The sequence below is a fragment of the Rhinolophus sinicus genome, linkage group LG06, assembly GCF_036562045.2.
Source record: "Rhinolophus sinicus isolate RSC01 linkage group LG06, ASM3656204v1, whole genome shotgun sequence".
Lineage (NCBI taxonomy): Eukaryota > Metazoa > Chordata > Mammalia > Chiroptera > Rhinolophidae > Rhinolophus > Rhinolophus sinicus.
In genome coordinates, this window is record NC_133756.1 from 62,030,540 (window position 1) to 62,054,474 (window position 23,935).

At 37.7% G+C, this 23,935-nt stretch overlaps 1 protein-coding gene across 1 annotated transcript in view; it reads left to right on the forward strand.

Moving 5' to 3' along the window:
* LOC109453333 (nuclear pore complex protein Nup153) overlaps positions 1 to 23,935 on the forward strand; it is a 75,416-nt gene that overhangs the window by 37,416 nt on the left and 14,065 nt on the right. The window contains exons 12-17 of the mRNA XM_074335192.1: positions 2,925 to 3,059; positions 4,655 to 4,753; positions 5,823 to 5,910; positions 16,732 to 16,857; positions 20,023 to 20,640; positions 23,523 to 23,717. Coding sequence (XP_074191293.1) covers positions 2,925 to 3,059; positions 4,655 to 4,753; positions 5,823 to 5,910; positions 16,732 to 16,857; positions 20,023 to 20,640; positions 23,523 to 23,717 — 1,261 coding nt within the window. The remainder of the gene's footprint in view (positions 1 to 2,924; positions 3,060 to 4,654; positions 4,754 to 5,822; positions 5,911 to 16,731; positions 16,858 to 20,022; positions 20,641 to 23,522; positions 23,718 to 23,935) is intronic.

The window sequence follows — 23,935 nt, forward strand, 5'->3', positions numbered from 1 at the left end:
CATTGAATGACTTGGACAGATGTTTACACCTGTGTAACCCAAAGCCTGCCGAGCTGTGGAATATTTCCAGTCCTGCAGAGAATTCATTCATGTTCCTTCCCAGTCAATACTTATTGCCTCCTGCCCCAGGGCAGTCAGTATTCTCATTTTTCTCACCATCTATTGGGTTCGCTTGTTCTAAACGTTCATATCAGTACAGTTACTCAGTGTGTCGTGTTTTCTGCCTGACTCTTATGAAAAGCTGCTGTGAACATTCTTGTATCTGTTTGTAGATATGTGTTTATTTCTCTTGGGTAAATACCTGCAAGTGAAGGTGCGAGTAATAGTTTAAAGTCCCCCCAACAGTATGTGAACCTTTCTGTCACTCTACATCCTTATCAGTAGTTGGTTGTCCTCTTTTAAACTGTAGCCATTCTGCTATGTGTATGCTGCTGTGGCATTGTAATTTTACTGTGCGTTTCCCTCATGACTAGTAATGTGTTCTTGTTTATGTGCTTCTTGGCCACGTGCATGTCCTCCATTGTGAGGTCTCTCTTTAGAACGTTTGCCCTTTAAAAATTTGGGTTATCTTTTTATTATAGAACTATAGGAGCTGTTTATAAATTCTGGACACAAGTACTTTGTCTGATACAGGCCTTACAGATATTTTTTTCCTAGTCTGGCCTGCCTTTCATTTTCTTACCATTAACTTTTGATCAGCAGATGTTCTAAATTTTGTGCAGTCTGAATTTTAGATATATTTTTCCCATTACTTATACTGTTCTTTGTATCCTAAGACTCTTTGCCTCTTACCAAGTTGCAAAGAAATTATCCTGTTACCTTGTAGAAGATTACAATAGTGCTTATGTTTTTCCTTTTTGATTTCTCATGTGACACGTGGATTATTTAGCACTGTTTAATCATGACTTTAATGCTTTAAAATGCATCCAGACTTGTTTTATAGCTCAGTGTATGGTTTGCTTTATGAATTTTGAAGAAGGTATATTCTGTAGTTGTTGGGTGTTGTAGTGTCCTATAAAAGTCAGTTAATATGACTGATAGTATTTTTTTGATCAGAAAGATCAACACAAGAAATGTTCTTGCTGAATCTGTTTTTTGGAGGATTGGTGTCTGGTTAGTCTTAAAAGTGTTGAGATATGAATTAAAATTGTCAATTTTCGTTTGGTATAAATTTCTTTTCCCCTTATATTATCAACTTTCAATTCACGTATTTTGAGTCCCTGCACCTAACATCTACTGTGGCTCCTTAGAGATGTGCCCATTAGTATTACTAAATGTATTTTTTTAATCTTTTGAAATAATAATTTTTCTTGAAATCTGCTTTATGTGGTATTTATATAGCCAAGCATTCATCTTCTTAGGCTTACTAATTGCAGGTTCTATCTTTTCCATCCATTTACTTTCAACCTGTGTCTTTATATTTAAAGTAAGTCTCTTTTATACAGCATATAGTTGAGTCTTCCCTTTTTATATATTTCTGCCTTTTATTTGGAATGTTTATAATTAATGTAATTATTGATATAGTTGGATAAAGGCCTTGAGATTAGGATGTATGTCCTTAACTTTCATACTTTTTTTTATGTTAATAATGTGCCACTTGTATAAATTTAAGAATTTTGCAACTTTCTAGTTTGATTTACCACCCTTCTTCCTTTGCAGTTAATACTGTACTTGTGATTTGTATTACATTTAGATAGACTATAAACCCACAGCATATACTTTTTGCTTTATACAGTTACATTTTAAAAAAAAAAATAAGGAGAATAAAATGTTTTAAAGTTTTTCTCTCATGTTGACTTTTTCCAGAAATCTGAGTTTCTGTTTGGTATCATTTCCTTTCACCCCAGAGACCTCGTAGAGCAGGTTTCATGGAAACAGATTCTCTTAGATTTCTTTTATCTGAAACTGTCTTTATTTTCCTTTTTTGAGGGGAGGTTGACTTTACTGAGGTGTGGTTTATGTATAATAAACTGCATCCATTTGATGTTATTCAGATTGCTTTGGTGGCAGTGAACTTACCTGAACTCAAACCCTGTCTCCTCTGTGGTGGGCAGCAGCCGAGACTCTTTAGTCTGAGTTGGCTGTTGGGTGTCCGTCCATCTTCCACTCATGTAGTTACAGGTCTGCCAGGTATTTGGGCAGCTGCCATGCAGATCGGGACTCCCCTTCTGTGGCTCTTCAGTCATGCATCTCCTGTCATTTTCTAGCTGCTGTGGTCACTTAGTGTGTCCTCTGATTCTTCAACCAACACATTTGCTGTTTTCTCTGTGCATTTCAAGTGTCCAGTGGCCCCAACTCATAAAGAGAATAGGAAGCTCACTCAATGCTTTTCTTTTCTTCCAGATGGTTCCCCTCCAGTTTCTTCTTGTTGTGAATTATACTTTAACATTTTCAGATGTTTGTTTTCAATATTTTGGCCAGAGTTTGTAATTATTATGTCAGAGCATTGGTCAGATACGAGCTGTCCCACTATTAGCAGAAGTGGAACTCTTTTTGTTCTTAATCTGGGTCATTTGATACTTGGGGGTGGCCTTTACTATATTGGGTTGAAAAGCAAGGCAGTTCTCCAAACTCATGAGAACTGACATGTATTTATTGCTTGCTTTATGCCGAGACCGCATATAATTTTGTATTTCATGTTAATTCCGTCCATAACTGTGGTGATATTATTTTTTCCCACATTTTCACCAGTTAGGAAATTGGTGAAGAGTCACTGTCATATGGCTGGCTGGTGGCACAGATGGGATTCAGATTTTTAGTTTTTTTGATTCAAGAGCTCACGTTATAATCAACACTGCTTGGTGCTGCCCTCTCATGTTCTAAATTTACCTCTAAGTATATAAATTCTACCTGAAAATGTTTATAAAGATCAAAGAATGACAGAAAAGCTGAACTATATCATTATAAAACATACTGTGTTCTAGGAAATGCAAGTACCAGTATTACCGAGAATCAGTCTACCCATCTCCAGTTCTTCACTGCCTTCCTTCAATTTCAGTTCATCTGTGATGACTTCTTCACCATCACCAATTAGTCCTGCACAGTCATTAACAAGCAAGGTACCAAACCATTATACGGTAGAGGTGATTTTTGTTCTTATTGTTTATTTTTAAAAATCTAATATTCAGTTTAAAGCAGTGATAAATTTTCGCTAATGGAAACCAATAACTTAGGGTAAGAGGAGAAAAATGGAAATGATGTTTTCCTTTTCTTTAATGTACATTATTATGGGATACGTTACAATGGGAATGTTTGTCAATTCTTATGCAGTGCATTAAAGTGGTGATTGTACATTTTTTCCCAAACAATGTTTTCAATGAAGATACTTTTTTTTTCTCCTAAAAGAATAGATTCATGTTTTTATTTCTCAAGTGGAATCAGTAGATTTAATCTGCTCCTGAAATTTTTGTGCTTTTTTTCTTGGCTTTTACTTTTTTTTGTATGGTTATAGATGTTATTGTTCTCCTTTAGACAAGTATCCATTTCCAAAAGAATGTATACTTCTCTTGTAAGAGGAAGCCTCTTCCAAGATTTTATAGCAGGAACTTATTTTTCAGAAGTTAAAAAGTGGTATTTAAATCTAAAAGGGAAAATATTTGCTTTGAGCGTTTTTTGGAAAAATTAATCTACTTAAGGTCTATTTTATCGTAAATCTCGTTTTTTTAAAGTACGTATTAAAGATTTTTCTCTCTTTATTTTAATTTATTTTTAATTAACTTTATTGGGGTGACAATGGTTAGTAATTACATAGGTTTCAAGTGTACAGTTCTGTAATACGTCATCTATATATCACATTGTGTGTTCACCACCCAGAGTCAGTTCTCCTTCCATCACCATATATTGACCCCCTTTACCCTCTACTGTCGCCCTGCCCCTATGGGATATAAATAGACCAATCAACAATCTGTAAATTTAAATTGAATCAGTCACCCAAAACCTTCCCAAAAGCAAAAGTCCAGGACCAGATGCCTTCACTGGTAAATTCTACCAAACATTCAAAGAGGATCTAACACCTGTCCTCCTCACTGTTTAAAAAAATTGAAGAGGCATACTTCCTAATTCATTTTATGAGGCCAACATTGCCCCGATACCAAAACCTGATAAGGAAAATACAAAAACAGAAAATTACAGACCAATCTCTCTAATAGAGATGCAAAAATGATAAAATTCTAGCAAATCGAATACAACAATGCATTAAAAAGATCATACATCACTATCAAGTGGGGTTCATCCCAGGGGCACAAGGATGGTTCAACATATGCCAATCGATCAATGTGCTATACCACATAAACAAAAGAAAAGACAAAAATCTTACAATTATATCAACAGATGCAGAAAAAGCCTTTGACAAGATACAATATCCATTTATGATTAAAACACTTAATAAACTGGGTATAGAAGGAAAATACTTGAACATAATAAAGGCCATATATGACAAATCCTCCGCTCATTAACGGTGAAAAACTGAAGCCCTTTGCTCTACGTTCAGGAATGAGACAGGGCTGACCCTATCACCACTGCTATTCAGCATAGCATTGGAAGTCCTAGCCAGAACAATCAGGCAAGAGAAAGAAATAAAAGGCATCCAAATTGGGAGTAAATTTCTTTTTCTAAAAAGCTCTTTTTGTATTTCTTTAATAAATTGGAAACACAGGTACAAATGACCTCTTCAAACAACACTGGCCATCCTATATTCAGATTTTCATCTCCAATTGTAAAATCTACTGAGACGGATGTACTACCTCCATCATCTGTAAGTAGTAACCAAGCAATATGTCATGTTTATTGATTTTAAAGCTATACTGTGTTTTTTGAAATCCAAGATACCATTGGTGGTACAAAATACCATTATTATTCTTTAAAGTTAAAAAGAACATATGTACAGAAAAGTTGAATGAGTGAACACCTATATACTGTTTCCTATATATATATGTACATGTGTACATACGAGTATACATGTATATAGACAAACACATGTAAGCATAAGTATTTTGTTCTGTGCCATTTGATAGTTAAGTGCAAACATCTTAATACCCCTGGTACTTTGCCATGTGTCCCCTAAGTAAAAGGACATTCCTTTGCATACCCACAATACCGTTATGATACCCATAAAATTTAACATGATATAATTATACTCCGTATTTCCTTAGCAGCCATACTATGCTTTAATTGCTGTTTTATTTCTCTTGGTCCTCAATCCAATTAAGATAAGGACCTAATCAACTCAATCATAATGCATTTAGTTACCATGTTTTTTGAACTGCCTGTAACCTAGAAAAGTTTAGGGTTTTTATAAACTATGTATTTTTTATTTATTTATAATTAAAAAATAAATATTTCCAGTAAAAATAATTAGTTTAGTGTTCAGTTTGCCACACCGTTATTTGGCATGTTTATCAGTTTGACATGTTATCCTTTGTGTTTCACTGTGTTCTTATTTTCTGTCACCACTAAATGTTACAGATCATTTTGTAGTTTCTACGCTGCCTGCCTGAAACCTGTCTGTTGTCCAAAATCTCTCATATTTTTTATTAGAAAATGACATTTCGAAATCCAGAATTGAGCATTAGCAACACATTATTTTATTCTGTCTACTACTTTGGAAGTGGATGCCTAAGAAATTAAAAACACTGCTGTTAAACTATGACATGCAATTCTTTATAAGAGGCATCCCAATTTTAGAGACTGTAAAATATGAAAAACTGAATTTTATAGAATAAATGAAATTAAATGTAATTTTTTGACTTGGAATGAACAGCTCTATATTAGAGATTTATTTAACACTAATTTGACACTTAAAGAATCACTTTTTTTCTTTACAGATTGGATTTACATTTAGTTTGCCTGTTACAAAAACAGCAGAATTTTCTGGCTCTAGTATTATTTCAGAACCAATTACAAATAGTTCAGGTGAGTAAAAATTTCTCATAATCTTTTGCATAAAAATAGTTGCATATATTAGACTAGCATTTCAAGTTCTTTTCACCTTGGGCAATACCCACAAATGCCTTTACTTGTATGAAATTAGCTCAGAAAAGCAAACAGGAGCTAATGTCAACTTTTTGACAGTGCTTTTTAGTAATTATCCTCAGAGATTCTTAACTCCCTAAATGTCAGTGTTACAGTTTGGTTGTGCGGGGGATAGTGACATCAGCAGATTCATCCATTGTCTTTGACTAGTCAAAATAAAGTAACAGTTTATTATAAATAAAATCTGATTATAGGAAACTCAAGGGTTGTCTACCTGATAATTGCAGGTATTCCATCTCTAGGTTTACTGCTTGGTTCACAACCGTTTTTTGGTGTCAGAGTTATGTTGGCCTCTACAAGTAGGCCTCTGTTCAGAATTTTGGACTCAAGAAATGAGCATAGTTGAGGGAAATAAATGAATAATCCAATAATGAAATAATAGGAGTTTTTAAAGTAATAGTGGTTTTCTTTCAAGTGTTTGGTGTTTAGGAAATGACAAACCACCTGTGGTGAGTTACACAGGTAATGAATTTTTGAGCGTTTTTCCCACAAAATAAACAGCAAATGCAACAGTAAAGAAAAGAGAAAAAGCATGACATAGTTTGAAAATTGCAAATAGTGTGTCATGAGGTTGAAAGGTAACTTTAAATTCTGAAAATTCTTGAATGCTATGCTAAAGAATTGGATGTTAACCTGAATATAGTAGGAAAACATGAAGTGATTTTTCATGGTGTGTGAGGTAGTTGGAGTGACAGCAATGTGTTGTTGTGTGAGGGAGTGGGTATTAAAGGCTTTGTATTTCACATCAGGTAAGTTGTTTTGCCTCACCCAGAAGTTTTTATTTGACTATGTGTTGAATTGTGGGGTGTTTGTCTTTGGATGATGTGGAAGATAGCATAGATTCCGAGAGTGGCACAAAGTGAGAATTTTACTGGTGTGTTTGCAATCCTATTTTTTCATGGAATGCAACTGCCCTGTGTAAGAGAAAGTAACAAGTACGTTTCAGGTATAATTCTTAAAGATTTTTTCTTTAGGGTTACTGTAAATTCAAGAGGATTGAATGTATTCAGTTATTTCATGCCTCGTTCTGAGAAAAGGCCTTAGAAATCCTTTCCAGTTTTTTTTTTTTTTTTTTACTATTAGGGACTATTGGGGAACAGTCTGTTTTTCCAGGACCCATCAGATCCAAGTCAAGTCGTTGTTTTCAGTCTATTTGTGGAGGGTGCAGTTCCCTGGTCCATGTAGAAATCAAACTGGCGACATTGGTGTTATGAGCACTACGCTCTAACCAATTGAGCCAACCGGCCACCCCCCAATTTCTATTAACGCTTTACTAATGATACCTAATGAATAACAATTTGTCAAACAAGTTTTATGTTTCAATGCATCTGGAGAAATTCCCAGATTTGTAGGGAGTTTATTAGGAGTGGCATATATACAATGGTGATAATTGTATATTCTCATGTCAACCCCTGATTGTTACCACTTCTGTCATTAAGAAGCTGATTGAAAATGTGGAAGCCATGATTGACTACTTTGTGACAGCAGCTAAATTTTCCATTATCTTCTTCCATCATTTTGAGTACACTTCAGGAAATCCTTAAAATTTACCTTAAATTACAAAAAGCAATTTAATTCTTATTATAAAGGAAGATAGAATATGATAAAGTGATAAAAGTATGTGTTTTCCTTTCACATTGTTATAAGAGGTAAGTTCGGTGTTTTGAATATTTTTGTTATTGAGGTGAAATGGACATAAGATACAATTAATCACTTCAAAGGACCAATTCAGTGTGGTTAAGTATGTTCTCAATTTTGTGCAACTACTACCTCTCTAAATCCAAACCTTTTTATAACCTTTTTACATATAACCTTTTCCCAGGGGAAACTTTTATCCATTCAACAGTTGCTTTCCATTTCCCCTTCCCCACAAATCCTGTCAACCACCCATCTGTGTTTTGTTTCTGTGCATTTGCCTGTTTTGGAGGTATACAGTGTCATTTTTTGCTTCTGGCTCACCCACTTTGTATTATGTATCAGTCCTTCATTCCGATTATGGCTAAACGATACTCCATTGTATGGATATACTAAAACTCCTCTGTGCATCCATTGATGGACATTTGGGCTATTTCCACCTTTGGGCTGTTGTGGACAGCGCTGCTGTGAATATGCATGTACATGTTTGTTTGAATACTGGTCCCAGTACTTTGGGTGTATATCTAGGGATGCAGTTAAAGTCAGATGGTAGTTGTATATGTAACTCTCTGAGGCACCACAAAACTGGTTTTCTCAGCAGCTGGCTTATTTACATTCCCCTATGAACATATGCAGGTTCTAATTTTTTCACCTTCTCACCACATTATTTATTTATTTTTTTTGGATTATAACTCTCCTAGTGGTTGTGAAGTGATGCTTCATTGTGGTTTTGATTCTCATTCCCCTAGTGATCAGTGGTGATGAGCCTGTTTTCCATGTGCTTGTTGGCCCTTTATGTATCTTCTTGGGAGAAATGTGTGTTCAAGTTTTTTGCCCCTTTTTAAATTAGTTTGTCTCTTTGCTGATGAGATGCAAGCATTTTTGATAGTGTGGGTACTATATCCTTGTCAGACATATGACTTGTAAGTAATTTCTCCAATGCAGTGGATTGTCTTGATAATGTCTTCGTACTTTCTTGATACTTCATTCTTTCTTGATAATTGCCTTACATTCACAAAGGTTTTTAATTTTAGTGAAGTTCAATTTTTTTTCCTTTTCTGTTTGGTGTCGTATCTAAGAATCCATATTCAAAATCCATCATCGTGAAGATATGCCTCCTAAGTTTTCTTTTAAGAGTGTTACTCTTTAGCCCTTATATTTAGATCAGTTATCCATTTTCAGCTAACTTTTGTTCATGGTGTGAGGTGGAGGGGTAGGCAGGATTTTTTTGAAACTACTTTTTAATTGGCATCACTTGGGAAGAAAAACCAGGTTATTTATATTTTATTATAGACAATTTCAAACATTCTGAGAAGTGTCATGATAGACTGAATCCCCAATACTCTTTACTCAGCCTCAACATTTACCATTTATGACCAGTCTTGTCCCTCCTCCTTTCCCTCCCTTTCTTCCTTCTTTCCTTTTCACATATAGGGGCACTCCTATGAGGTTATTTTGAAATAATGCCACATATTTTTAATCTGTAAACAGAAACTTCCCCTTTCAAAATATGAGCATCAAGTCATTATTGTACTCAAAATATAGATTTCTTCTTTCAAGTAAAAGTATATGTTAATTTTGGAAAGTTTGTAAAATATAAAATCTAATAAGCAAAAGCACTATTAAAAATCACTCATCATTAGCAGCTATCATTACTCTTTATATATAAACATTCAAAATTATACTTTTTAACCTGCTTTTACCCATAACTGTGGTTCTTTTTTTATTATTATTTTCTGGTGTATAAAACACCATAATGAGTAGACATTTACACTCCTCAAAAAGTGATGTCCCCAACTAGTCTACCATCATCTGATATCATACATAGCTATGACAATAACATTGACTATATTCCGTATGCTGTACTTTACATCCTGTGACTATACATAATTTTTGAAGTTATGCCCCTGACTAGCAGCTACCTCGCACTAAGCTATTACCATGTTATTCTGGAGCTTTCTTCTGTTTTATTTGGGACATGTTTCTTTGTCTCCCCATTTTGGCTGCCTCCCCGTGTTTGTTTCTATTTATTAGGTAGGGCTTCTATGTCTCCCGGTCTGTGTAGAGTGGCCTTATGTAGTCATTGTGCTGTGGGGCTCAGTGGTGCAGTCTTTCTGGTCACATGAACCACGCATTTTAGGTGTGTCTCATGGGTGAGTTGTGTGTTCCCTCCTCTTGCAGTTGAGCTTTGGTTGCGGTTTGCACATCAGTGGGAGGGACTGACCCTCAGGCTGATTGGTTGTGAGGACTGGCCCTGACTACTGTGGGAGAGTTGTTGTGCAGGGACTGACCCTACAGAGCATGATGTGCCTCAGCAGGACTCTGGGGCCTGTGCAGTCCACCCCTTGTGTGTGTTATCCTTAGAGGAGGCCAGGTGATACTTGTTTTGAGGCTGGCCTTTGGGCACACCAGCCCCAGGGCCACCTGGGAGGGGAATCGACTGCAAGTCGAGTTTAGCTCAGTTGCAATCCATGCTCCACCCAGGGCCACCCAGCAGGATCCACAAAGCAATCTGCAGATGGCCACCACCCATGCTGTGCTTGGATGTAACTCGAGTTGCCAGACCATGAACCAAGGCAGACTGCCGCTAGTGCCATGCTTAGGGCTGCTCAGCCAGAGGTATGGGACATGCTGAAGCCAGATGCTGCTTGTCTGCATTCCATGAACCTTTGAGAGACCCTAGGAAAGTCTACAGCATGAGCCAAGGCAGGTGGTTTGTACAAAAAAGCCAGTGGAAGTGGTTTGGGTGTGCTCAAAAATTGGGCGGGGTCTCAAAATCAGAAGGGCATGGTGAAGGAACAGCATTAGTCAGCTTGCTGGAAACTCAGAGATGGCTGCAGTATGCGAATGCAGGCTGGGAAAGGCAAGGTCTCAACAAAGAAAAAATGACCTTCACCATCTTCATCTGAGAGAAAGCTGCCCCTGCAATCCCTGTCCCGAGACCAGAAAACTGAGTTCCCCACCATATGTCCCTGCCATCCCTCCAGCTGCTGCCTCAGCACTGAAGCTCAGAGTCAGTGATTTTGTTGGTGAGTAAGTCCATGTGCAGTCCTTTTAAGAAGAGTACCTTGGAGTGCAGCTGTCCTCCGTCTCACTCAATCACAATCTCTGCTGGTTTTCACAACCAGAAATTATGCGGACTTCTTTCCTTGGCACTGGAACCCTGGGCTGGGCAGGAGCTGGGAACCCTCACTCCTCCAGGAGGGATCTCCGCAACTAAGGTATCACTCCCGATTTTTAATGATGTCATGCAGGTGTGGGACCAGCCTGTTCCCCGTGTCTGCACCTTCTACCAGTCTCAAGGTGGCTTCTTCTGCATGTCCTTAGTTGTAGCACTTCGGGTCAACAAGAGTTTAGGCAATTCTAAATGATGTTTGCTTTGTTGTTTCGTAGTTTAGTTGTAATTTTGATGTGAGAGAAGGTAAGGACAGCATTTATCTTGACTGGAACTCCAATGGGATTTTTTTCCCCCTAACTTTCTCCTTAATAGTTTGTAATTCGTGTATAAAAATGCAACCAATTTCTGAATGTTAATTTTGTATCCTGGTACTTTACTAAATTCATTAATCAGTTCTAATAGTTTTTTGGTGGAATCTTTGGGGTTCTCTATGGTATGTCATCTGCAAATTATGACAGTTTTACTTCATCCTTTCCTGTTTAGATGCCTTTTATTTGTTTTTCTTGTCTGCCTGCTCTGGCTAGGACTTCCAGTACTATGTTGTATAAAAGTGGTGAAAGTGGGAGTCCTTGTTTTGTTCCTGATCTTAAGGAGAATGCTTTTAACTTTTCCCCAATGAGTATGATATGAACTGTGGGTTAGCCATCTATGGCCTTTCTTATGTTGAGATAAGTTCCCTCTAGTCCACCTCTGCTGAAAGTTTTTATCGTAAATGGATGCTCAATTTTGTAAGATGCTTTTTCTGCACCTATTGATATGACCACATGATTTCTTATTTTTCGTTTTGTTTATGTGCCGTGTAACGTTAGTTGATTTGCAGATATTGAACCAATCTTGCATACCAGGAATGAATTCCACTTGATTGTGGTGTATCATCGATTTTAACGTATTTCTCAGTTCGGTTTGCTAATTTTTGTTGAGGATTTTGGCATCTATGTTCATTTGGGATATTGACCTATAGTGGGTTTTGCTTTTGTTTCTTCTTTCTTTCTTTCTTTCTTTTTTTTCTTTTTGGTCATGCATTTGTCTGGTTTTGGTATCGTGTTAATGGTGACATCTTAAAATGTCCTGGGGAGCCTTCTATCCTCTTGAAGTTTTTGGAGTAGTTTGAGGAGAATAGGTTTTAATTCTTTTTTGTATGTTTGGTGAAATTCACCTGTGAAGATATTTGGTCCAGGAATTTTGTTTGTTGGGAGCTTGTTGATTACTCATTTGATTTTGTTGGTAGTAATCAGTCTGTTCAGATTTTTTAATTCTTGATTCAGCCTTGGAAGATTGTATGCTGGTAGGCATTTATCCATTTCTTCCAGATTGTCCACTTTGTTGGCATATAGCTGCTCGTAGTATTTTCTGAAATTCTTTTTGTATTTTAATGGTGTCTCGTTACTTCTCCTCTTTCATTTGTGATTTTATATTTGGGTACTCTCTCTCTTTTTTTTTTATGAATCTGGTTAAGGGTTTGTTAATTTTGTTTATGTTTTCAATAAAACAGCTCTTGTTTCATTGATCTTTTGTCATTTTTCTTAGACTATTTCATTTATTGTCACGTCCCACACGACGAGAGTTGTGGGGAGCGAGGAGGGCGGCGCAGGGTTAAGAAAAGACAGTAGTCAATAATAGATTAAAGCAGGGTCAAGGGACCCCCAGTCTCAAGGACTGGATGCCCCGAATTGGGCCTAAGAATTAGCTTTTATTTTTTTAGGTGGGGAAGCAAAGGATATAAAGCTTGTCAATCTCAAGATCTGTGAATCCCACACATCATAATAGGAAACTGATTCAAGCCAATCACCCTTGCCTGCAGGCAACAGAACCATAAGTCTCAGGATGTTTGTATTTCCCCAAGGGACAAAACCTATATGCATATGAATAAATGGAGAGCACATCATTGAATCACTTCCCTTGCAGGTTGTGGGAAGGAATGCAGCCACAGAGGCAGAGGCTCTCCTTAGCCTGGGGATGGTGGGGGGCTGTGCCCACCTCTACAAACACCGTGGGTTCTCCTGTTGGTCCCCACTTGACTGCACCTGGCTTGAGTTGTCCCCCCTGTGGGGAATCTTACTCGTCATTGGCTGACCAGCCATCTTTTTAGGACCAAACAGGGAGACATAAGGTGCAAACACAAAGGTGAAGCAATGTCCCTGAAAGGATCCGTCTCACAGACTCTCCTTTCTTTGGGGGCAAATACAAGGAGACAGACGGGTAGGCTGCTGCGTGGCAACAATTTATTAATATTTCCACTCTCATCTTTATTATTTCCTCCTCCTTCTCGCTTTGGGTTTTATTTGCTGTTCCTTTTCTAGTTTCTTCAGGTGTAAGGTGAGACTGTTTCTTCGTGATTTTTCTTGTTTCTTCACACAGTCCTACATTGCTATGAATTTTCCTCTTAGTACTGCTTTTGCTGTATGGTTGAGTTTTCGTTTTTGTTTGTCTCAAGGTATCTTTTGATTTATTCCTTGATGTCATTGTTGACCCATTCACTGTTTAGTAGCATGTTATTTAGCCTCCACGTGTTTGTGTGTTTTTCGTTTTTCCTTGTAATTGAGGTCTAGTTGGATACCATTGTGGTCAGTGAAGACGCTTGATATGAGTTCTGTGTTCTTAAATTTACTGAGAATTGTTTCATGGTCTATTGTGGACTATCTTGGAAAGTATTCCATGTGTACCTGAAAAGAATGTACATTCTGCTGCTTTGAGTTGAAATACTCTAAAAATAACAATTAAATCCAACTGGTCTAGGGTGTCATTGAGAGTCTCTGTCTCCTTGTTGATTTTCTGTCTGGAAAATCGTTACTTTGAATATTTCCTTGCACTCTCTCCTGGTCTGCAAAGCTTGTGTTGAGAAATCAACTGACAGCCTGTGGGAGCTCCCTTGTAAGGAACTAGTTGTCTTTCACTTGCTGCTTTTTATTTCTTTCTTTATCTTTAACCTTTGCCTTTTTAATTATGATCTGTCTTGGTGTTGGCCTGTTTGGGTTAATCTTTTTTGGGACTATGCTTTCTGGGCTTGTATGTCTATTTCCTTCATCAATTTAGGGAAGGTTTTAGTCATTATTGTTTTTTCAAATAGATTCTCAATCCATTCTTCCCTCTTTTTTTCCTGGTACTCCTATGATGAGAATGTTGTTATGCTTGGTGTTACCCTACAGGTCTCTTAAACTGTCTTTTTGTTGTTGTTCTGATTGGCTGTTTTGTGCTACCTTGTGTTCAAAATTGTTGATTCAGTCCTCGGCTTCATCTGATCTGGTGTTGAATCCTAGTAGTGTATTTTTCACTTCACTTACTGTGTTTTTTATTTCTGAGTGGTTCTTCTTTATGGTTTATATAGCCATCTTTATGCTTACTATCTTTGTGTTAAATTTCTCACTATGTTCCTTAAGCATTCCCTTTTTTTAAAAGATTTTATTGGGGAAGGGGAACAGGACTTTACTGGGGAACAGTGTGTGCTTCCAGGATTTTTTTCCAAGTCAAGTTGTCCTTTCAATCGTAGTTGTAGAGGGTGCAGTTCAGCTCCAGGTCCAGTTGCCATTGTTTGTTGCAGGGGGCGCAGCCCACCACCCATTGTGAGAGTCGAACCGGCAACCTTGTGGTTGAGAGGACACACTCCAACCAACTGAGCCATCTGGGAGCTCAACGGCAGGTCAGCTCAAGGTGCCGTGTTCAATCTTAGTTGCAGGGTCAGAGCCCACCATCCCTTGTGGGAGTTGAGGAGTTGAACCAACAGCCTTGTGGTTGAGAGCCCACCGGCCCATGCGGGAATTGAACCGACAGTGTTCCCTAATTTGGAGTACGGAGCTCCAACCACCTGAGCCACTGGGCCAGCCCCTTAAGCATTATTATAACCAGTGTTTTAAACTCTGCTCTGGTTTCTTTCATATTATTTAGTTCTATTTCTGGAAGTTTCTCCTTTTGTTTTATTTGTGACATGTTTCTTTGCTTCCTCATTCTGGCTGCATCTCTGTGTCTCTGTTTGATGCTGTGTATTAGGTAGATGTGTTATGTCTCTCAGTCTTTTCTGATGGCCTATGTAGTGTGTCTTGTGTGTCCATGGCACTAGCTCCCGGATCACCTGTGTGTGTGTGTGTGTGTGTGTGTGTGTGTTCCAGGGGTTTCCCTTGAGTATCTTCTCCTGTTGTAGGTTAGCCTGGATTGTTTTGGTGGTTCAGTAGGTGGGATCGACTCCCAGGTTGGCTGACTGTGAGAATTGGCTATGACCACTGCTGTGTGGTAGTTGACCCCTGAAAGGGGTATTCGTTGCTGTGGGCTCTGTGTCTCTTGGGACCCCCCCCCTTTAGAGTGTGCCGCTTGTTGGGCTAACGAGGTAGTGCTCTGGTGTGTCTGAGGCTGGCCCCAGGGTATGTTGTTGTGGTGTCTCTTGGCATTGCCTCGTGTGTTGGCCAATTTCAGCCTTGCCTGTTACCGCCCGCAGTTACCTGGTGAGAGCCACAAAGCTATATATGATTGGCTCCTACTTGTACTGACCTGGTGGCATGTGGCCATGGTCTCGCTGTGAGCCAAGGTCGGCTGCCCCAGTATTGGGCCTGGAGCATCTCAGCAAAAGGCTCAGGGTCCCCTAAGCATATTGCCCGCTGCCAGCTGCCCCTAAGGCTCAGCGTTTGAGACAGCCTCCTTAGGTGTGTTGTGTGGGCCAGGTTGGTGTCCCCGGTATGAGAGTACCTTTGGTGATACAGCAGTAGCTGGGCGGGGCTGGATTCTACCAGATCAGTGTGGTCTGAGATTTGGTCCTTTGCCAAGGGTTCAACATAGAAAAGATGGTGTCCTTGTGGAGGCTATATGTGAGGGAGGCTCCACTCAAAAATATAGCTGATATCCCTCCAGCCCTTGTTCCACATCCCTGTATGTCTCTGGCGCCTCTTGAGTTGCTGTCTCTTCACCGGAGACCGAGTAAGTGAGTCTGTGTGCCAGCCCTTTAAGAGGGCTTCTGGGTTTCCAGCTGCTACCGTTTCATTGGGATGGACAGAAAGAATCCTGGCTGATTTTCACTTTCAGATATTGTGGGAACTCTTCTTCCCAACACAAGACTCCTCAGCTGGGGAGTCTATTGTGGGCTTGGGACACCGACCTCTTTCTGGGGGACCTTGTCCAGTGAGGTTTCTCTTCCAGTGTTCAACCATTGTCTGTGGGTTTGGGGTCAGCCCATTTCTTGTATCCGCTCCTTGTACCAGCCTCAATGTGGCCTTTTTATATCCTTAGTTACAGGATTTCTGTTCAGCTAGTCTTCAGATGATGTTGAAGTTGATGGTTCTGTATTTCTAATTTTGGTGTGATTGTGGGATTTAGTAGGCATAACGTTTATTTGCCTAAATCGCCATCTTTGACCCACCTTAACCATGCTTTTAAGAAGGACTTTTGTACTGCACAGCATTCCATCATGTCAGCATTCTGTAATTTATATAACCATCCCCTTATTGAGTATTTATCATTTAGGCTATCAATATAACTAAAAGATATTTTCAGTCACAGGGTGAATTACTAGAAATGAAATGACTCGATCATTTGACTCTTTTTAAGGTTTTTTGATCAATTCTGTAAATTTCTGTTACTGATTATATATTTCAAGAAATGTATCATCAGTTTTATGTGGTTGCTTTACCGTCTTCAGTGTTTCAGCTTGATTTTCTTAATTACCAATACAATTATTTGTGTAATAATTATAGTTTCTATTTTTTGCCTTTTTGGAGGACAGATGTACAGTGTGGGAAATAGTATTTTTACTTCCTTGAATTGGCAGGTTAACCCTGCACTTTTAAATTTGTTTACTATCTTTGAATTACAGTGAGTTTTTCCAAGATCTTCTTAATTCATTTAACTGGAGTACAGTGATTTTTATTCTTGGCATAATATATTTTTTTAATTGAAAAAAATTACAGCTCAAGATACCCCTGCAGTGAAGAGTTCAAGCTGTAAGAAACAGTTAGATGAAGATTGTGAGAGCCCTTTGAGACCTGCTATAATCTTGAAAGAAGGAAGTGTCCTAGATGTTTTGAAAAACCCTGGTAAGATAATGGCTACCTTTGAGATAGTTTGAAATCTTAATTATGAACTCATGATCTTATTTTAATGTCATTTGTGGTGTACATTAGGCTTTTGAACAATTATGGCTAATTTGATAGGTGATTGACTTCTGAATGTAGATGTAGTCAGATGTAATTCTTTTGGGGGAAATATCTTAGAAACTTTTTCTTTAGAAATCAAGGACTTTGTACTATAATGAAATCTCTGAGAGGTAAGTATAGAAGGAGAATCTGAAGCAAGTATAGAATGAGAAAATGAATTACCTGTTAATAGAGACAACCTAATATAGAATAAAAGTAAATAACCTGATGATATGCTTAGATGTGTATTTCTCATGAGAAAGACATGAACTGCCTTGTTCTACTCTGATTATTCTGTTTGTGGTGTGTGTGTGTGTTTGTGTGTGCGCTTGCACATGCACCTATATGTATATATCAAGGCTAACAAAAATTGGCTAATTCCAAAACATATAATAGGGACAGTACTTACATGAAACAAGATGTAAAGGCTAGTAGGGAACAATTTGAAGGTAATGACTAGAAGTCATCAAATAGGAATAAACTTTCAGTCCAGAAATGAAAGAGGTTGGTCACAAGTTCCATTGTGATATATAATATAAAACTGTGCCAGTGTTTATAAGATAATCTAGTAGCTCAGAAAGAATTTAGACCCAGTAGATGTGTTCATGTATAATAGAACAGGAATTTCAAAGTAAAGTTGGTTTTTACAATGTGATTTAGAAGAATTAGACTTTTTTGGTCTAGCTCTCTCATTTTATAGATGAGTATACTGCCTGTAGGAGTCTCAGTAATTTAGATGAAATTATGCAGATACTGTAGAACTCCTGAATGACCATACCAGAATGAACCAAGTGGTAGGTAGGCCGTCAAATTCATACAGTTTACCTTCAAATAAGTTATACTTTGCATTCATAATGCCCATTCTCCCATTTTATCTTTTTTAAATGTTAAAAATTTGGTTGAGTTGTAAATATTAAAAATTAGGAAAATCTGAAAAAGTGGAAAGAATAGAAATTTGTTATACCTTGAGATGGTTATTGTTAACATTTTGCTAACCTTAGGTACTCAAATTACACGTTAACAAAATAGTACATTGTTGACCACTGGGAGTAACTGAGGTGTGTGGAATTGTTTTGCCATTGTGCTAAATATAGCTCTAGATTGAATTATTTCTTGGTAGCACTAAAAACTCTCTTAAAAGGAGCCTTTGAGCTCCTGCTCCCCTGCATATGTCATTAGTTTGACTCCAATAAACAATTACCAAAAAAAAAAAAAAAAGCATCTCTAACAACTTTCTATATCTTCTTCCCCTCCGATTTTGTTTTCCTTTGATGCTAAAGGCTGGAGAAACAGATCTCTGAGTTTGTTGGTATGAGTAAAATAAAAGTTAATTGGTCCAAAGTAAAGGATTGAAAGGTCATTCCCACAAATAAAATGTAATTTCAGTGAATCAATTCAATGGTAGCGGTTTCGGTGGGACATAAACTTTTTTCCTCCTGTTATTCCTGTTATTTCCTCCTGTTACATGGTTCTACATGAATACCTTGTCTAAATACACCTTCGGTGGTTACAAAATGTGTAACAATGTGAAAGGCTCTGAGATTATACTTGTAGAGTCATTTGAGGCAATTTTGTTAGAATCACTGTTTTGTCACGGTGTGTAGGAATGTATTTGAGTAGCGTGAGCTTGTGCTCCATTAGGATTGACTAGGTCTTAATAATTTTTGTGCGAAGTGTGATTAAAAAATACAGCGAATTTTTAAATTAAAAAGAAATGTATTCCAGTAAAAGAAAATTGCCATTAATCTACCTCAAAATACTCCTGCTCCCTTTGAACACACTTAATCCCATAGTTCTTGCCACTTTCTGAAAGCCATTCTGGAAGTCCTCTATCGTGAGTTTCTTTAGTTATGCCGCCGTGGCTGCCTCGATGTCCTGAAATGATTGAAAATGTTTTCCTTTCATGATAATGTTGACTTCGGGAAAGAGCCAGAAGTCGTACAGTTTCACATCGGTGAATAAGGTACATGAAGAAATACCATAATATTTTTATTTCTCTACCAGAAGCGATGTGTGACGTGGAGCCTTGTCATGATAGAAGATAAAGACACTAAAGAGGACTTTCTGAACAGCTTCAGAAAGTTGTAGAAATGATGGGATAAGTGTGTTTGAAGCAAGGGGGAGTATTTTGAAGTGGATTAATGGCAGAGTGTGTTTTACTGTAATAATTTTTTTTAATTGAAATATTCACTGTATTTTTGTGTCACACCTCCTATTTCTATGATTTACCAGTTGGGTTGTGACATGTTTATTGGAATTTGTTATCATGTTTGTCACTAAACTGTTTCTATTTTAAAGCTCTATAGAGTTTAGTACAATTTAAAATCATTCTTCTCACTCTGTTGTATTTTGGAGGGTCATCTGTACAGTGGCTGTGAGTATACAACTCAGCTGGTTTTGACTGAAAGTAGAGGATACCACAATAGTGGATTATAACTGGATGAAACTCAAAGATAGACGTTAAAGTCGTTTGGTATAGACAAGGGCACACTTGAAAGGAGAGACAGATGAGAGAGGAAAACCTATAAATACACTGTATGTAGATCAGACATCAGGAAGGTAAAACATAGTGTAGCAAAAATATATAATAGCATAGGTCATTAAATTACTAAAAATTAAAGCCTAAACATAGATATTGGTTGAATTACAATGAGTACAACTTCTAGAAGAAAAAGTGGTATCTTATAAATAAAGATTTTATGTCATAGATTTTAACTACTTATGTCTTTAACTTATGTCTTTTAACTACTTTATTTTTAACTTTATTAATAACTTTATTAATAAACTTTAACGTTATTTTTAAGTTTAACTTATGTCTTTTAACTACTTATGTCTTTAACTACTTATTTTAACTTATGTCATAGATTTTAACTACGTCTAAGTGTCACTAATTGTGGTGAATAAATAGTGCTCAGGTGAAAATCGCCTCTTAAGTAGTCCACCTTGGATTGTAGTAACTCATCAATAAGGTTGATATGTTTTCTCCCAGTAATCACATTTCATTAATGTTTTGATTGCAAAGCTTTCCTACCTTACTCTTTTCACTCCTCTTTTCCCCCACGGTAGGTTTCACAACACTGAAGACAGATTCTCTCGCGGCTCAGCCTACCACCACAGGCCCAGTAGTGTACACAAGACCAGCAATAAGTAGCTTTTCTTCTAGTGGAATTGGGTGTGAGGAAAGTTTAAAAGCTGGATCGTCATGGCAGTGTGATACTTGTCTACTCCTGAACAAAGTTACAGACAACAAGTGCGTCGCCTGTCAAGCAACAAAATTGCCACCAAGCGATACTGCTAAACAGACTGGAATTGGAACACCAAGTAAAAGTGGCAGACCAACTCTTTGTGCATCTGGGACAGGTTTTGGAGAGAAATTTAAACCAGCAGTAGGAACTTGGGAGTGTGATACCTGTTTAGTGCAAAATAAACCGGAAGCGATAAAATGTGTAGCTTGTGAAACACCAAAACCTGGAACTGGTTTTAAGCGAGTCCTTACATTGCCAGTGGCTTCAGAAAGTGCTGTAACCGTGGCCTCTTCATCTTCAGGCTGCACTGTGACCACTGGTGCCTTAGGATTTGGAGATAAATTCAAAAGGCCCGTGGGATCTTGGGAGTGTCCAGTATGCTGTGTGTATAATAATGCAGAAGACAAAAAGTGTGTGTCCTGTATGTCGGAGAAACCAGGTAAGTTTATGGCTGTTTGGAAGGATTTTGCTTATGTCAGTAGAACATTTTACTTTATTCTCTGTCAAACCACTAAGAACAACGTGAATATTTTATATGTTTTGGAATGAGCATTACATCATGTATCTTAAGTTTTCTAAGCTTTCTTGAGGTTAAAATGATTTGCTTGGCGCAAGATGTGTATGCTAATTTAGGACAGGCCGTGTGTTAATCAGCCTAGTATATGCTTTACTCTCATCTTTGTATGCATTTTTATTGGAAACTTGTTACTGTTCATGATCATTTTCAAAGTTGATACTATAGGTGCTGAAAGTCTTAGAACGGGACAATCTTTCTGAAACTATTATACAGAATAAACTAGTACATTGTCTGTTTTTCTCTAAGTACAACTGAGGATGGCTGGAGGGAAGGTTTTCATGAAGAGGTAGACAAATTGCTTTACATAAAGGCTGTGGCTGCATAGTAATGGTGATACCTGTATCTGTATGCTATCTGCCAAAGAGCCTGCCTTGACAGTCAGTTACTGAATCATCACTGTAAAGAGGTGAACTTAGGTAGCGAGAAAAATGGAGTTAGGTTTGATTTTTTTCCTGTTGCTCTGTTCAAATTTTAGAGTTACTAAAGATTCACATCAGGAAATGACTGTGCTGTTTTTGTAGTACTGTTATATAATTATTTGTTACAAATATATGGTGACATGGATAGTAAATGAAAGCATCCCGGGACTTATATGTATAGTTTAATCTCTACAATGACAAGCTCTTTGCGTTATTAACCTAGACCCCTATCTAAATACAAGGGCTGAGGCATATTTCTAATTCCTACAGGACATCTCCATTACAATGAGATTTCAGAATCTTCATTCTGAATTATCTTTTTCTTCCCACCTGAAACCCTCTTCCCCTAAAAAATAAAACATAATAAGGAAACCCTGATGCATGCAGGGAATTGAAATTAATTGTGAGTTGAAGGAAGAATAAAACTTTAAGTCAAGCAGTGAATTGTGAGATACAAGCAAAGGAAGCTCATACATGTATTAATGAACTTTGAACTCATCCTGTGAAAGATGAGCCATCTTTTTAAGTAGAGGAGAGATATGGTCAGTCTTGTATTTTAATAAATCACTTGATAGCTTTATGAAGGCCACATTTGGAGGTGACAAAATTTGGAGACCAGGGCACAGTTTAGGAAGTTGTGTGGATGATACAGGCAACGATAATGGTGATGTGCTCGAAGGAAATCACATAAGGGTGAGGATGTAGAATAAGGTGCAGTGGAAGACATGTTGATTCAAGCTGCTGACATTGACTTTCAGATACATGTGAGGCCTTTGGATATACTGATAATGGACTTTCTTGGCTAAATGTACGAACTTGGGAGTTTTATCCAACAGTTTTCACATACGTCACTGGAATAAAAGGGAAAGAAAGTGAGTGAACAGAGTGAAATGAGAAGACAGCTTAAAACTGAGGTCTGCAAACTTCAGGAAATGGCAGCAATAAAACTTCGGAGCAGTTCATTTTTTAAAAGAAAAACCACACAGGAAAATCATGGCAGTGGTTGCTTCTTGGAAGGATGGATTTAAGGGACCAAGACCAGAAGTCTCAATGAGAAGGCTCTTATTCAAGAAATAAGGGGAGTTTGAATTAGAATATCAGCAGATGGCTAGTCAGGAAACAGAATGAAGAAGGTTCGAGAAATATGTCAGGGAAGACGAGCCATCTAGGCGAGCGAATCAGGTGGATGGTGGGCAGACCATGAGGATGAAGCTCAGAAGTGTGGATTGCAGGTACAAGTCAGGAAACTGTTTTTTTGGTGATTAAAACCATCCGAGTGGATGAGAGCTTGTGAGATGGGTAGTGAATTGAAGATGGAACCTCGAGAAGCAATTTTATTGGCCAGGTGGAAGAGAATATATCAATAAAACAGAGAGCTCAGGTCACTGGGAGAAGTGACATAAACTGGAGACTGTTTAGAGAAGTGGAAGGTTCCAGAACAAAAGGCTCCACTCTTAACACTATTTCTTCATACATGTGCTTTGTTGAGCCATTCTTCCTGTACTGCCACCTTTCCGCACTTACTTGCTAGTTCTGCTTAAAGATTTAAATCTGACCTTTGTGGATCCTCTTCCTGCCTTTCGTCATTTCTTTCTTCCTTGTACTCTTGTGTTAGATCATTTATTTATTTCCATGTGGGTGATGGTGCTACTGTGCATTTGTTTCACTTTCCCCTTTTTAGGCCATGAACACCTTTAAAAGTTAAGCGACACTATTCATCTTTAAGTCCCTAGAGCCTAAGTACGTTTTGGTGCTTAATAAATGTCTGTTAAATGGCTAGCTTATAACAGAAATGCCACGAACACAGTAGGTGGTGTCAAATTGAACTGCAAACTAGACAATTGAACACTTCAATTCAAAATTGATGGTTTCAAAGGCAAAGAGGCCTGTTCTTTGAAATCTTGACCTTAATATGGCCTGTGGCTATGTAGTTTCTGTGTTAACGATAGTGCCTACAATTTATATCTTAATGTTTTGTAATGCTATACTGTTTGAAGAAATTTGACAAAAATGTTTTAAGAAAATTGTCTTTTAGACTCTGATTCGTGAATATGATTTTTTTTCCTAATTTGTGGCTATTATTCCAACTTGGGGTAAAAACGGTGCTTATCACGAAGCAAGGTGAGTGTGCGCTGCTGATTCATAAGATTCAAAGAACTCTAAGATGGCTATGGTGTTTTTCACAATGTAATGTTTATATTCTGGCATTGTCTCTATCCTAATCAAAAACACTAATAAAAATTGAACATTTAGACTTAGTGGTGTCAGTAAGATATTGACATAAAGTAAATTAGAATTTTCCTGTGTTTCCCCACTGTTTTTTAGGCCATTCAGTACGTTCTTCAATCAACAGCACTGTCCCTGCGTTTCTCTCCTCGGGAAGCTGCCTAGGATTGGATAAGTTCAAGAAACCCGAGGGAGGCTGGTCCTGTGAAGTTTGCCTAGTGCAGAATAAAGCAAATGCAATTGAATGTGTAACCTGTAAAAGTGAAAAGCCAGGCACAAATTCTGAGTTTAAAGGTGAGGAGTTCGTAAAAAGCCTTCTGGTATTGCCATTTTAAAGTGACATGTTTGCAAAAAGCTTCAGTTTTAAAATTATTCATTCTCTATTGAAATGTTATGTAAAATGGGGCAATGTCCTCGTCTTTTAGTTCATACTTACCTCTGAAATGGTGTGAAATTGCCTTATTTGGTGGTCAGCAGTGAGGTATCTTTTCTGCAGCTAGGTAAAGAACTAT